General features: G+C 30.5%; 1 protein-coding gene across 1 annotated transcript; it reads right to left on the bottom strand.

Moving 5' to 3' along the window:
* Positions 1 to 456: 456 nt before the first annotated feature.
* On the bottom strand, positions 457 to 8,596 carry LOC110654250 (phosphoenolpyruvate carboxylase 2). The gene is made up of 10 exons (XM_021810176.2): positions 8,228 to 8,596; positions 7,309 to 7,700; positions 6,995 to 7,079; positions 5,244 to 5,466; positions 4,406 to 4,509; positions 4,174 to 4,261; positions 3,709 to 3,863; positions 1,839 to 2,837; positions 1,098 to 1,484; positions 457 to 875 (listed from the first exon to the last, which is right to left on the bottom strand). The coding sequence occupies exons 1-10, from the start codon at positions 8,393 to 8,395 to the stop codon at positions 579 to 581; spliced, it is 2,898 nt and encodes a 965-aa protein (XP_021665868.2). The 5' UTR covers positions 8,396 to 8,596; the 3' UTR covers positions 457 to 578.
* Positions 8,597 to 13,418: the final 4,822 nt, after the last annotated feature.

The following is a 13,418-nucleotide window of genomic DNA, read 5'->3' as shown; positions in this document are numbered from 1 at the left end:
TTTATTATTAATTTAACATTATAAATAAACAACATAATGTATTTTGATAGAAAATATATATAAATTATTTTTCATGAAATAAATAAAACTCTGATATTAATAAAATCTGTCAACTTATAACTTATAGATGTACTATAATTGTTTATCAACTATAATTTGTATTAAAAAAATTTAAATTTTAATTTAGTACATTCTTTTTTAGAAAAAATTATATAAGTGTTAATAAATTATGATAATATAAAATTTATTTTATATTTTATTAATTAATTTAAAATTTTTATTTTTTTAAATTTATTTAACATAAAATCGTATTTTAAAAAAATTACATATACAATTACCCATATACACATATATATAGGATAGAGTTTGGAGCATTTGTATTTTGATGTTAAAGGCTTTCTTTTTCTTGAAAAGCAAAAAAAACCAATAGAAAGAAGAATAAGACATCCAGCGAGCTAAGCTAATTTAGGGATTTATTAGATGCTGCTCAAAGCATCCCATAAATACAAAGCTCATATTTTTCAGTGGAGTCTATTTTATATGTATGATGGAATCTGAAATAACATCATTACTACATCTTAACCAGTGTTTTGCATGCCAGCAGCAATACCCTTCATGGTCAAAATGAGGGTATCTTCCAGACCAGGAGCATACTCGCTAGTAGGGTTAAGCTTGACAAGCTCTGCAGCTGGTTTGCTTGATTCCATGTATTCTTTTGATAAGTGTGGTCTTACTGTTACATGGTAGTCAGGATCACGAATCTGCTTCAAAGTGTAAGCTTGGCAGACATTAAGTGTTGTGATATAGGCATCACGAAGTCGAAGCCTTTGCTTCAGGTATGGGTCTCCTTCAAGAAGATCTTTATGACCAGCGATCTAAAGGGAAAGCAGAATGTATAAGTAATTTATTCATGTCAATAAAAAAATATTAAAAGAAGCATTTTGTTATATGTGATTCTGTGTTGTTAATTCTTTCCTTCACCAGGAAAGAGTTGCTATCATTAATGCTTCAAGTGCCCCAACACTTGGATCAGTTGTGACGTGAGCAAGGGTGAAGTGTGAGAGATTTTAAACAATCATCTTTATCTCTTGAATTACCTGTAGGAGAAGGCGCTTGGTTTCTTCACAGTTCGCTCTCAAGCGCTGTCCAAAAGGCCACAATTCTTTGGATACTAGAAGCTTGTCATATAACGCAGCAATTCCTGGATCACCCTTGGCAAACACCATCTCAACCAAGTCAATTGTGACCCTAAAGAAAGGCCATTGATTGTACATTTCCTGAAGCATGTGAAGATTCTTTACATCCTTCTCAATGACATGCTTAAATGCTGCCCCAAAGCCAAGCCAGACAGGCAGATGAAACCTTGTCTGAGTCCATGCAAAGATCCAAGGGATTGCTCGGAGTGATTCAATCCCACCACTTGGCTTCCTTTTAGATGGTCTACTTCCAATGTTCATCCGACCATATTCCAACTCTGGCGTTGCCTGCAGCATTTTAGTCTCAAACATTTTAGGAGATATATCAATTAGCATACTAACTGCCAACAATGAAACAAAAGGCTTGGCTCAAACAATTCAGACTTTTAACATTTGCATTACATTATTTGAGTAGTATTGATTTGATGTCATTCAAGAATTAATAAGATACCTTTTTCTTAAGTAGGCAGTTTTAGTTATGATTTTATAACCATGGAAAATGTTAAGCATCATTTATAATTCTTACTTCCTACAAGAACAATACAATGTATTAATAGCTGCCAGACATGAATAATTCTGCTGCCACAATAAGATTAAACAGCACAGAAGACCGAATCGACAATGATTGTGTAGAATACTTACAAGGCGAAAGTATTCCACAAAACGGGGTTCTTGAAAGACTATGGAACGATATTCCTTGGTGGCAATAATTGCCATCTCATCCATAAGTGCACGCCATTCTGGCTTTGGTGAGACAGGGGGATGCATTCCATGTTCAAGTGTGGCTGCTGTAAAACGCTGGAGTGTTCTGAAACACAAGTGTTCTTCCCCAAAAGACTGTTCAATAACTTCACCTTGAACTGTCACACGAAGTGATCCATGGATGGTGTCAGGTGGTTGAGATAAGATAGCAAGATGAGTGGGCCCTCCTCCTCTTCCGACTGTCCCTCCTCGGCCATGGAACATTGTTAGCTTCACCCCAAACTGCTTTGCCACCTTCACAAGCTCTTCCTGAGATTTATATAGCTGCCAAGCAGCAGAGAGACGCCCAGCATCCTTTCCAGAATCCGAGTACCCTATCATGACTTCTTGCTTCCCATTGATCCGGTTTCTATACCAATCTATTGAGAAAAGACGAGAAACAGCAGCAGGAGCAGCTTCAAGATCAGCAAGCTTCTCAAACAATGGAACAACCCTCAATGGCTGCTTGACATGACATTCACGCTGTAAAAGCTCAACAGCAAGTACATCAGATGGCGCTGTAGCCATTGAAATTATATAGGCACCAAAGTTGTCTGGAGGAAGTTCCGCAATGACATGAAATGTGTCTAATACATCAGCAATTTCTTCCGTTTTAGGAAGATCAGGGCCAAAAAGGGGACGCTTGCCTCTGAGCTCAGATAAGAGCCATTCCTGCCTGCATTCCTCAGACCATTCTCGATAAGATCCAATCCCCAAATGATTTGTAATAGCATCAAGAACATCAGTATGCCTGTCAGATTCCTGTCGGATATCAAGTCTTACAAGGGAAAGCCCAAAGGTAGAAACTTGCCGTAGGAAATCAAGAAGGCTTCCATCTGCAATAGGTCGATCACCACAAGCACAGAGTGATCTGTAACAGAGTTCAAGAGGCTGCAAGAACTATAGGAACAAAAGAAAGTCCATGAGCAATAGTGTCATTATCCTGTGCTCAAATGAAATTCTTGAACAAGCAAGTTATGAACAATTAATTACAAAAGAAGGCCTTAGGGAGCCTTTCATGCTAAGATAAGACCAATTCAGGAGTTTCCTTCCTGGACCCTGCTTCATGTAACCAGAACTACCTTGGAAAAGGGAAGAAGCGAAGATGCATCTTATAACAATAAATGCATAAAAGGATAGCCATGCACCATATATTTGATTGTAAAAGAAAGTAACTTGGACATATATCACTGGCAATTAATAAATTAAAGATTTTATGCCAGCAGAACTTCTGAAATCTAGTGCAACATTTTAAGTCCTATAAATTCATTATTACAAATTTCAATAATATTATCAGTAACCCATCAACTATTAACCAAATCTCCAGCATTGCTCCAATGCTTCTGCAACCTTTTATTGATCAAATCCTCAGCATTGAAGTGAAGCTTGATCAATTCAAGTTCTAAGATAGCAACAAGAAATTGCCTTTAGCTCCTAAAATATTATGATATAAATTCTTTACTTGTTATTCCATGTTTCTGTGCTTCCTTTTGGTATCTTGATTTGGTCTCATAATATTTTGCATTTCACAAAACAAAAGCATCAAATACAGTATTTGTGATTTGCAACTTATTCCAAATAAAAGCTGGCTCATTTTCAGAACTATTGTTTACTATATGTTATTTTTTCTTTTTCTCATATGGAGAAAAGGATTTTTCATATTTTCCATGCACATTCCTGATATTTATTAGTTTTATTTTCAACATGCATATAACTTAAAATTAGATACAATTCAATGGTATAAAAAAAAAAAAGTAAAGAGAGAAGAGACCTGCTCAACATTAGTAAAAGTCGCTTCCTCAGGAATGTCAGAAATACCATTGACTAATAAATGACGAGAGCGTTCACGTGTATTATAAAGTTTGTCCCTCACATCACCGAGAATAACACGATAAGGTTCACTTGGAGGAATCTGTTTCCAAAATTCTGTGTACACAATGCATTGAAAATGCCCCAAATAAATAATTAGAGTTCAAATGTTAATAATAAACCCCACAAAGGCAAATCCAATAGAGTAAGCAACTTGAAACACATTGAAGAAATTTGTTTTTCCACCCAATTTATTAAAGAAGGCATACAATCTTTCAGAAGTGATAGTAACTTTGGCACTTGACATTCTTGACATCATAACTAAACAAAATTTTCAACATAAAATCAGAGGGGATAGGGAATAAACTTGTGATACAATGATGTTTTCATACATTTTCAAAATGCCAAATTCCAATCAATTACATACCTATGTAGTGTTTTGCATCTTTCCTTGAAGACCGATGAAGTTCATCCGCATGAACACGAAGTTCGTCATTACATCGCCACATTGACAACTGCAAATAAAATCATATGATAGATGAGGTGATTGGCAATAATAAGAGTGCCATAATTTTAATCTAAAAACATCTGACATGATCATTTTGATACCTCAAACATAAGATTTAATCTAAAAACATCTGACATGATCATTTTGATACCTCAAACATAAGATCCTCTATTTGGGAGAAATATAAGTTGGCAGCCATCATTCTAGCCAGTAAGCAAACATCCCTTGTAACTTCAGGAGTTACTCGAGGATTTCCTGCAATTCACCATCAGACAGGCTGATATTAAAAAAGCAAAATACCATAGTGAAAAAGAAATTGCTGCTCAGTGCTCACGGAAGTGGGGATGAGAGAAGGAAATTCAAGAAAACTCATGCATCCAACAACTTCCACCTATATTCGATATTGTGAAAGGAAGCAATATAGAACAAAGCTCAAGAACATAATTGACAGTAGCTGACTTCTCCACATCTTGGAGAAATTATTTAGTGCACCTTCCTCTCAAGCATGTGGAGGTGATAAGCTAATCATGGGTGGATCACACATGTCAATGAGTGAAGATGCACTGTTTTTATGTGCATCATGGGACTGAATAAATCCTCCATACTATGACGTTCCATTTGTAACAAATTAAAAAAATAACATCTCTATTAGAAATTCTGAGTAAGAAATCCTATTCACCTAATCTCACATATATTCTCACAGCTGAAATAAGTTTGCATCTCAACAAATCAGATGCATAATCCTTTTGTGCCATGCACTCTATCTTGTTTGTATCAATCTCTTTTAGAATCACTCTGATGTTCTCTTGATGCCTTCTCATTATACCAAGTCATTTTGTCTTAAAAATACATTCCTAAGTCATAGTAGGCATGTCCAAACTATTTTCAGAAGCAAATCAATAATATTTTTAGTTTGAATATCAACTATCGATTGAGGGTGCAAGAAATATGTTTAGAAAGCAACTGCTTAATGTAACAAAGAGACACACCATCACGATCACCACCCATCCAAGAAGAGAATTGGATGAGAGGAGCATTATAAGGTAGACGTTCATTTATCCCAAGATTCTTCAAAGCTGTGTCGACACGGCGCAAGAATTTTGGGACACCCTTCCAAATTGTCTCATGGAAGTAGCTCATTCCAGCTCTCATCTCATCTTGAGGAGTTGGAGGAGTCCTTCGGATTTCATCTGTGCGGAATGCAGCTTGGATCTGCATAAGAGGAAAGAAACGCATTTGCATAGCTTTTGAGCAAATCATGTTGCACACCGTTATGGAAATTATATTCTCAAGAATATATTTATACGCAGATTATTAATAAATGAAAGAAGAAGAAAAGTTTTCAGAAGCAAGTATCACACATAAGAGCAAGAGATGCATTTCCACACATTGAAAATGTTCGTTCCATTAATCAAAATTAAGACAAGTCCAACACTCAGTCGTCAAACAAGAAATAATTTCATCTTCAAGCTACAATGATCAAGTAAACTATCAGTGTCATGCAAAAAGAATGACATTGCTGTCCATTGTCTTGTGTGGTTAAAATGAGATCATCTATGATACTGTTACCAGAAATGGAACATTTTTTGCAAAATGTAATACCAGCATCAAATCAAAAGGCATGAGATCGGCCGCTATTATCCTATGTGGCTAACTTAAGAAAAACAAATGAAATAACTATAAATGTATGTTGTTGCTGGAATTAAAACAATTTTTTGCAAAAAATGTGAATAGTTGCACCTCAAGCAGAGCTCTTTAGACATAATTTAACCTAGCAGTTCATTATCTTCTGTTTCAAAAACATGTTTAAGTCTATGCAGATTCCAGAGCACCAAAAGCAAAGCATCTATACGTAAATGTGAGTTTTTTTTTTTTTGTCTTTTTTCACAGTTTCAAATCATCACCTTCTTCCAATTTTGCACTCACAAGTTGCAAGCAAATATGATTGAACATTGACATGCAGTTGTGCTTTTGTTTGTGCATATGCACACAATGTGTGTGTGTGTGTGTGTGTGTGTGTGAGAGAGAGAGAGAGAGAGAGAGAGAGACAGATGGTAGTTACCATAATGGAGATGAAATTCAAGTTTAGTCTTCTTGATTTTAATGATTAAGAATCAGTGCTTTAACAGAAATTAGAAAAATTTATACGACGAGGGATAGAAGTGTTCAAAATGTTCCTAAACATATGGCATGTCAAAACATACAAATTTTCAAATACCATTTTTTTCAACACAAATAGAATGTTCATCAGCCATGCTTCCTTGGAGGCACAGAGACTATTCATTACACAGTGTTTACAATTATGTGGAGTATTTATAATGAAAATAATGCCCAGATTTCTAAGAATCAATCTTTGCATTTCCAACTTCTGTGGGACAGAATCGTTTTCTTGGCATCTCTGGGGATTTCTGCATCTGGGGCCTCTAAAGGGATGTCTCTAGCTGATATTCGATATGATTGGAGACATTTTCATGGTTTACAAATTTAATATATTCAATTTTATCAAAGTCAAATTACTTGTATGTAATATAGAGAGACAACAAACAATGTGATAACATTAGAGAATGATTACTTTGAATAAAGCAGATGGCTAGATTCGTGGCCGAGGACACTATCTAGCTGTATTTATCTTCATTACCTCCCCACTTATATTTCATGGTTATTGTTATTGTTATCCTTCTGCTAAGAATTATATTAAAAACACAAAAATAAAGAAAGCATCGCATTGGCATCCCCATACCTCCCTTTGTAAGGCCTCATCAAGTTCCTGCTTATCATCTGGAGTAATGTCCTTAGCATACAACTGAGTCAAACAGTTCCGAATCCTGAAAATGTGGAAAACAAATAGTACCATCAAGTATACAAGGAAAGAAACCCTTACCCTTATCTACTGGAATATTCGGCTAACAACCAGTGGATATAGCATACACCAGGCATTGTGAAATTGCGGGATGGGTCAGACCAAGAAATATCCGTAACAAATTGTCCAAGAATGTGAGTTCCACAATGATCCTCTTACAAAGTGTTAATCATTTAGGTACGTGGAGTACAAACCTTGCATGCTTTTGAAGCAAAGATCTACGAACAGATTGAGTGGGATGTGCGGTTAAGACTAAATCAACTGTCTGGTTCTTCAGAGCATCAAAAACTTCTTCTGGGGACTTCTTTAATTGCACCACAAGCCTCTTGAGGGTCTCTTCAATATTTGATTCAGTTGTTGCTGAGTTCTCATCAACAAAATCTCCCTTCTTTAATTTAATCCTTCGCCTATAAGCGATTTGAACTTCCTCAGCCAGGTTGGCCAAGTTAAGCATGTGAGAAAAAGATTTAGTAACAACAATTGAATCCCCAGGATCTAAACTCGTTAGCACTTTCCCAAGTTCCTCCAACTTTTGAGGGTCACGCTTCCCTTCATACTCAGCGGAAAGTTCATAACAATCTTGAACCTAGAACATTTAAAATTGAAAATTCAATCAGTCACTTGTAAAAGTAGAAGATTAATTTTGCATATTATGATGGATGGAAGGCTTTCCTTCAGTCCAGCACATTACTAAAAGCAGCTTAAGCACACTCTCTAATCCATTGTCAGGAGCTTGATATTTGGCTCAAGAAAAACACATTTATATGCCAAAAATAATATCAATGTACATATACAGCAAGATACAAGTGAAGCCAATTAAATCAAAGTGAGAAAGAATCTTCTTTAAAAACCTGTGAAAAGATTGAATTAAATCTCATTTTATCATCTAAAGATAGAAAATTGAACAGGGTACCTAAAATATTTCGCATACTATCTTATAACCTGGAAAATTGAAAGCAATACTTTTACAAATTCAAATGAAACAGGAAAGCAATATATTTGTCAATGAATAATTGGCATCATAGACACAATAAGTAAACGCTAAAACAATCACTTCAAAAACACACAGACAAGCATTTCTAGAAAGGGAAAAGAAAAAAGAAAAATGTATACCGTTTCTCTGATATCTGCTCCATGCAAATCCTGCAATATATCAAGAAATCGGTCCAATAACAGAGCATCATACTCAACTAACTTGTCATCCTCGGAAACCTTCCGAGGTGCCAATAGCCTGAGCTGTGCATCAATTGATGTCATCTTCTCCAAATTCCTAGCAGCCATAGGAGAGCGTTGCGCTGCCTTGTATAGGAGTGGAAATAAAAAAATGAAAAGAAAGCGAGAGCAGTAGAGAGTGGAAGTGAATCTCGTGAAATGCACGAGAAGAAGAAGAGAGGAAGAGATGAAGATCAGGTAGGTTCGTGGAGGTGGAGAGCTGGACGCCCTTTAAACGCGACAATGAGACACCTATAAAAGTTTCAAAGCTGTTACGTGGGATCACGACTCACGAGAGAGAACGGGGAGATTTGATGTTCACAAGTTTTTCACGAAAATCTTTGCTTTTTCTTTTTTTTTTTAAATAATAATTAATACTTTAAACTTTTAATTCTTAAAAAAAAATATGTAAAACAAATAAAATCATCTCCATATTTTCATGGCATAAAAACATATTTTAATAACATAATTTTTATATTTCATTCAATAATAATAATAGTAATAATTTGAATAAAATAATATAAATATTTAAGAAATCAATTTATTGTGTTTGGATGCAATAATTTCAAGTAAGATATTTAGATTTAATTTTAAAATAAATTATTTAAATAAAAAATTTTCTATTTGCTTAATTCGATTTTTAATAAAATATAAGTTTAATGTAAAAGAATTCTAAATTTAGCAATTTTTTTGGCTTTTTCAATTTTAAGTCACCCTCAAAATTCTTATTAAAATGATGATGTAAAAATATAGTAACTCATAATTTTCAAAACATAATCTATTAACCTTAGTGACTTGCTCAAAATCTTAATATATTTCATTAATAGTATTTTTAATTAGAAAAACATTTCTTTCATTTAGTCAGTCATTTTTCAATGTCATAAAGTAAATTAAAATTTTATACATTAATTAAGGTTAATTAATTTTATTTTATTAACTTGTTGGCTTCATTACACCTTATCACATTGTAATTTATTTATTTATATATAAAGCAAAAAAAATCTTTTAAAACTGTGACGTGACAGTTATCATTGATGTTATAACATAGCACTTATTATTTACAAATTAACTTATTTATATATTAAGATTTTATTTATTTTATAAAAAATAATTTATATAAAAATATTTTTTAAAATAAAATATTTTTATTATTTGATTATAATATTAAATTAATGATATATATATATTTATATTTTATATGTATAAATATTTTTATATTTTAATAAGATTATTAAAATTTAAAAAATAAAAAATAATTTTTTTTAAAAAGAGGAACTCACTTTTTGAAAAAATTGACTTAATTTTTTTTAATTAAAAAAATATTTTTCATTTACTTATTTTTTTTAATTTTAAATACTAAAAAATATGACAAATATTTTATATAAAATAAATGGAATTTAAATATTTTTTTTCTTTTAGTAAGAATTTATTTTTTAAAAATATTTTTAATTAAATATTTTAAAATTATGAAAAAATTCGTACAATGCACTAACATCAATTAGTTTAATATAAAACTGATGGAATCCATAATAACGATAAAAAATAATTCATACCTTTAATAATAAATTAAATTTCATAATTTTTTGGAGATTAGATCTAAAATATATAATTTTTATTTTTATATGAGAAAATTATACTACAATTATAAGGAAGGGTTCTGTAGATTGAGCACTAAAGCAGCTAAAATAATAGTAAATCAGCTCTCCATATGTCTATCAAGGGAAAATTTTATCTTTTTTTTTTTTTTTAATAAAATCAAAGGTGGAAATTTCATTGAAACCTCAAAAAGACAAAGAAGAGAATACAAAAGATAATTGCATCCAAAGAAAAGAAGAGTCTCCGAGACTCTCAATGCTTTAGAGGCCAAGCAATGGGCCTCACAATTTCCACTTGTTGAGATTACAATTTAATTTTTATATTTTAAAAATTAGATGATTTATTTTTTTATTTATAATTTTATTAAAATTAAATATTTTTTATTTAATATTATCATTATTTTCAATGAGGGAATAAATATATTATTTATTTAATTAAAAAATTTTATTATTTAATTTTAAATTTTTGATGGATATTATAATTTAATTTGTATATTTCAGTAATTAAATAATTTATTTTTTATATTTAATAATTATTAAAATTATTGAAATTTATTGTTTTTTCTTATTAATTTTTTATTTTTTTATATAACAAAAAGTATTAATTTATTTAATAATAATTAATTTTAATTAAAAAATATAAATAAAAAACTAAATTATTTAATTTTTAAAATAAAAACTAAATTATAATATCCTCGAAATTTTGAGATCAGATAGGAAATTTCCAAAGAAAAAAAAAGTATCAAAAGGCCGATAAAGTTGACTTAGGAAGATGTTACAATGAAGCATCTTTCAAACGAACCACTCAAAAGATTCAATCGATCGTGAATCTACGCGTAAAATATGTAAAAATAGAAATATGGGTCCATTTAGTCTTTGGCTGAGCAGCTTCTTTGCTATAAATATAATAGACGTTATCTCAAATCTTAGCCCAAATTCAAATCCAAATTCAATGGCATTTTCGGCATTTAATGGAATCAACAATTACGAGCAATCTTACAAGGTGGGTTAGTGATTAATGCTTTGATGAGAAATTGATTGTGAGAAAGAGAAAATGAAGCTAAAAACACTAATCCCTTTTAGAACTGTTGGACGTTTGATCGAACGATTAGGAATTTCGAACTAAAATCAATGGCTCGGGTTAACTTAATGTAAAAAGCCTATTAATTTTCTACATATTAAAAGCTTAATAACAATAAAAGATAAAACTTTTCACACCTTTAAAATTAATATTTTGTCTATATCTTTATTTTCTCTCATTTTTATCATTTAATTTTAAAAGAAAGTAAAATTTTTAAAAATATTTTAATTAAATTAAGGGTGAGCCTACTTTCACAATGATAATAATTAATATAATAACTTCTTAAATAGTATTTTAACTATTAATTTAAATTGTCCTTGATTCAAATAATTTTTTCATTATAAAAATACAAGGCATTTCCATAATTGTTATAGATAATTCTTTCCTTATAAATTAATTATTTATTCACATATCAAGAATAAGATTTTAATGTGGCATCTGTTTAATTTTTTTTATTTTCATTTTTCTATAATTACAAAAAAAAATCTCACTATTCATTTTTTATTTTCTTTCATATTAAAATAAATCTCTTTTTAAATTTCTTTTATAATGTGAATGGGCAGTATTTTCAATTAATTTTAAAATAATTTCTTTTTTTTAAGAAATTATTTCTTTTGTATTTTATTTTTCCTAAAACTCTAAATTATGGTTTTGCAAGATCATATTTTTTCTTTGAGAATGCACAGGCAATTTAATTTTTTGAAGTAATAATTATGGTTAATTACAAGCTCTATAAAAAAAATTTACTCAACATCCAATAATAATGCTCAAAAAATGGGACACAAATATATTCATTAGTTGTTTAAATTAAAAAAAAAATCAAAAGATGAAAGAAAATGAAATATAAAATAAAAATTGTAATTATTTGTTAATACATTTAAAAGAGATTATATAAAACATTAATGGGTAAATGATTGAGATATTTTGCTCGAAAATTGTGGTGTTTAATTTATTGTGTAAAGAATTATTTTAAAGCAAAGATGAAAATAAACTATTTTTTTACATTTAATATAATGAATAATTATAATAATTTTTATGAATGACATTTTATAGAAACAACTAGGTTAAACAATTAAATTTGCATTTTAAAAGTTGTGGGAAATAGAGTTAAAAATAAGAATTATTCCTAATAAATTAATAATTCATTAAATAAATTATATCTTTTTTTATTTAAATTATAACTATCATATATTATTAAATAACTTATTAAAATAAAATAATATACTCCTAACGAGGTATGCATTATTCATTCATTATTTTATATATAATTTTTTTAATATTAATAAATATCTAATTATTCATGAGCAAACGTTTTTAGAATATTCCTTTAACAAATAATTTTTAGAAAACAATAAATTAGTGAAATTTAAATATTTAAATAAATAATATATTTATCAATTACATATTGATTTAACAAATTAACATATTCATTTTAATTTTCTTTATTCTATGTATAGTTTGATAGAGGAAACTTACTTTATGAATAGAAAAGAAAGAAAATGAAAATGAAAATGAATTAAATACCTAATATTGACATCATAATGATGTCATTTAAAAACTTCCACCAATTACATTTAAACAACCACTTAATTAACTAATAAAAAGAGATAATTCAAACAAAAAAAATTAAAAACACCATCTACCTTCTTCTCCCTCAAACCAGCCGAACTCCTCCCCTTAACCCAAATCTCCATTAAAGTTTCATCAAACTTTACATCCCACTTAATTTCACCATAAACCCACTCACTTCCTTCACTAAAACTCTTCCTTGCACCTTGAATAACCCCTAGGCAGCAAAAAGAAAAGGAAAAAGGGGAAGAATTAGAGCTCTTGAAAAGCTCTAAAGTGAGGTTAGTGCCTTATTTTTCTCTCTTACATCTTTTTCTCTTGTTAGAACAACAAATTAAGTAATGAATTAAAAAAAATTTGAAGCAAACTATACATGTTAGGGTTTCTTTAAATTTCGGCGGCCATGAACTTCCATGAGTTTGATGGTTTTTGATGGACTTAAAATGATGTAGGGATGTCCCTTGATATATATAAGTGAGATAAAAATTTTAGTTATATGTATAATGCAAGATTTGGGAAGTTAGGGACTTAGGGTTTTATGAACAATTTGGGTTTTGTTCTTGTAATGGTGCATGATCATTTTAATGGCAAATTAGTGACCATTTAGTAAGAATTAACCATAAACTGAAGTGAATTAGGGCGTGGGAGTTGATTTGGTAAATTGCCCTTAAGGTGCCAGGATCACTGGACTTGAGTCCAATGTGGTTGGACAGTAATAACTATATTTGTAGAACTCCAATTGGGGCAAGGCCAATTGGAGATGAAATTTGACACTTAATGCAACATTTTTAGTGAAGAAACCCTGCCTAGAAAACCAACCTAAGTTGATCTAAAAACTACCCCAATT

The sequence above is a fragment of the Hevea brasiliensis genome, chromosome 16 (assembly GCF_030052815.1).
Source record: "Hevea brasiliensis isolate MT/VB/25A 57/8 chromosome 16, ASM3005281v1, whole genome shotgun sequence".
NCBI lineage: Eukaryota > Viridiplantae > Streptophyta > Magnoliopsida > Malpighiales > Euphorbiaceae > Hevea > Hevea brasiliensis.
Note: the sequence above shows the minus strand (reverse complement) of the source record. Positions and strands in the feature narration are given on the sequence as shown.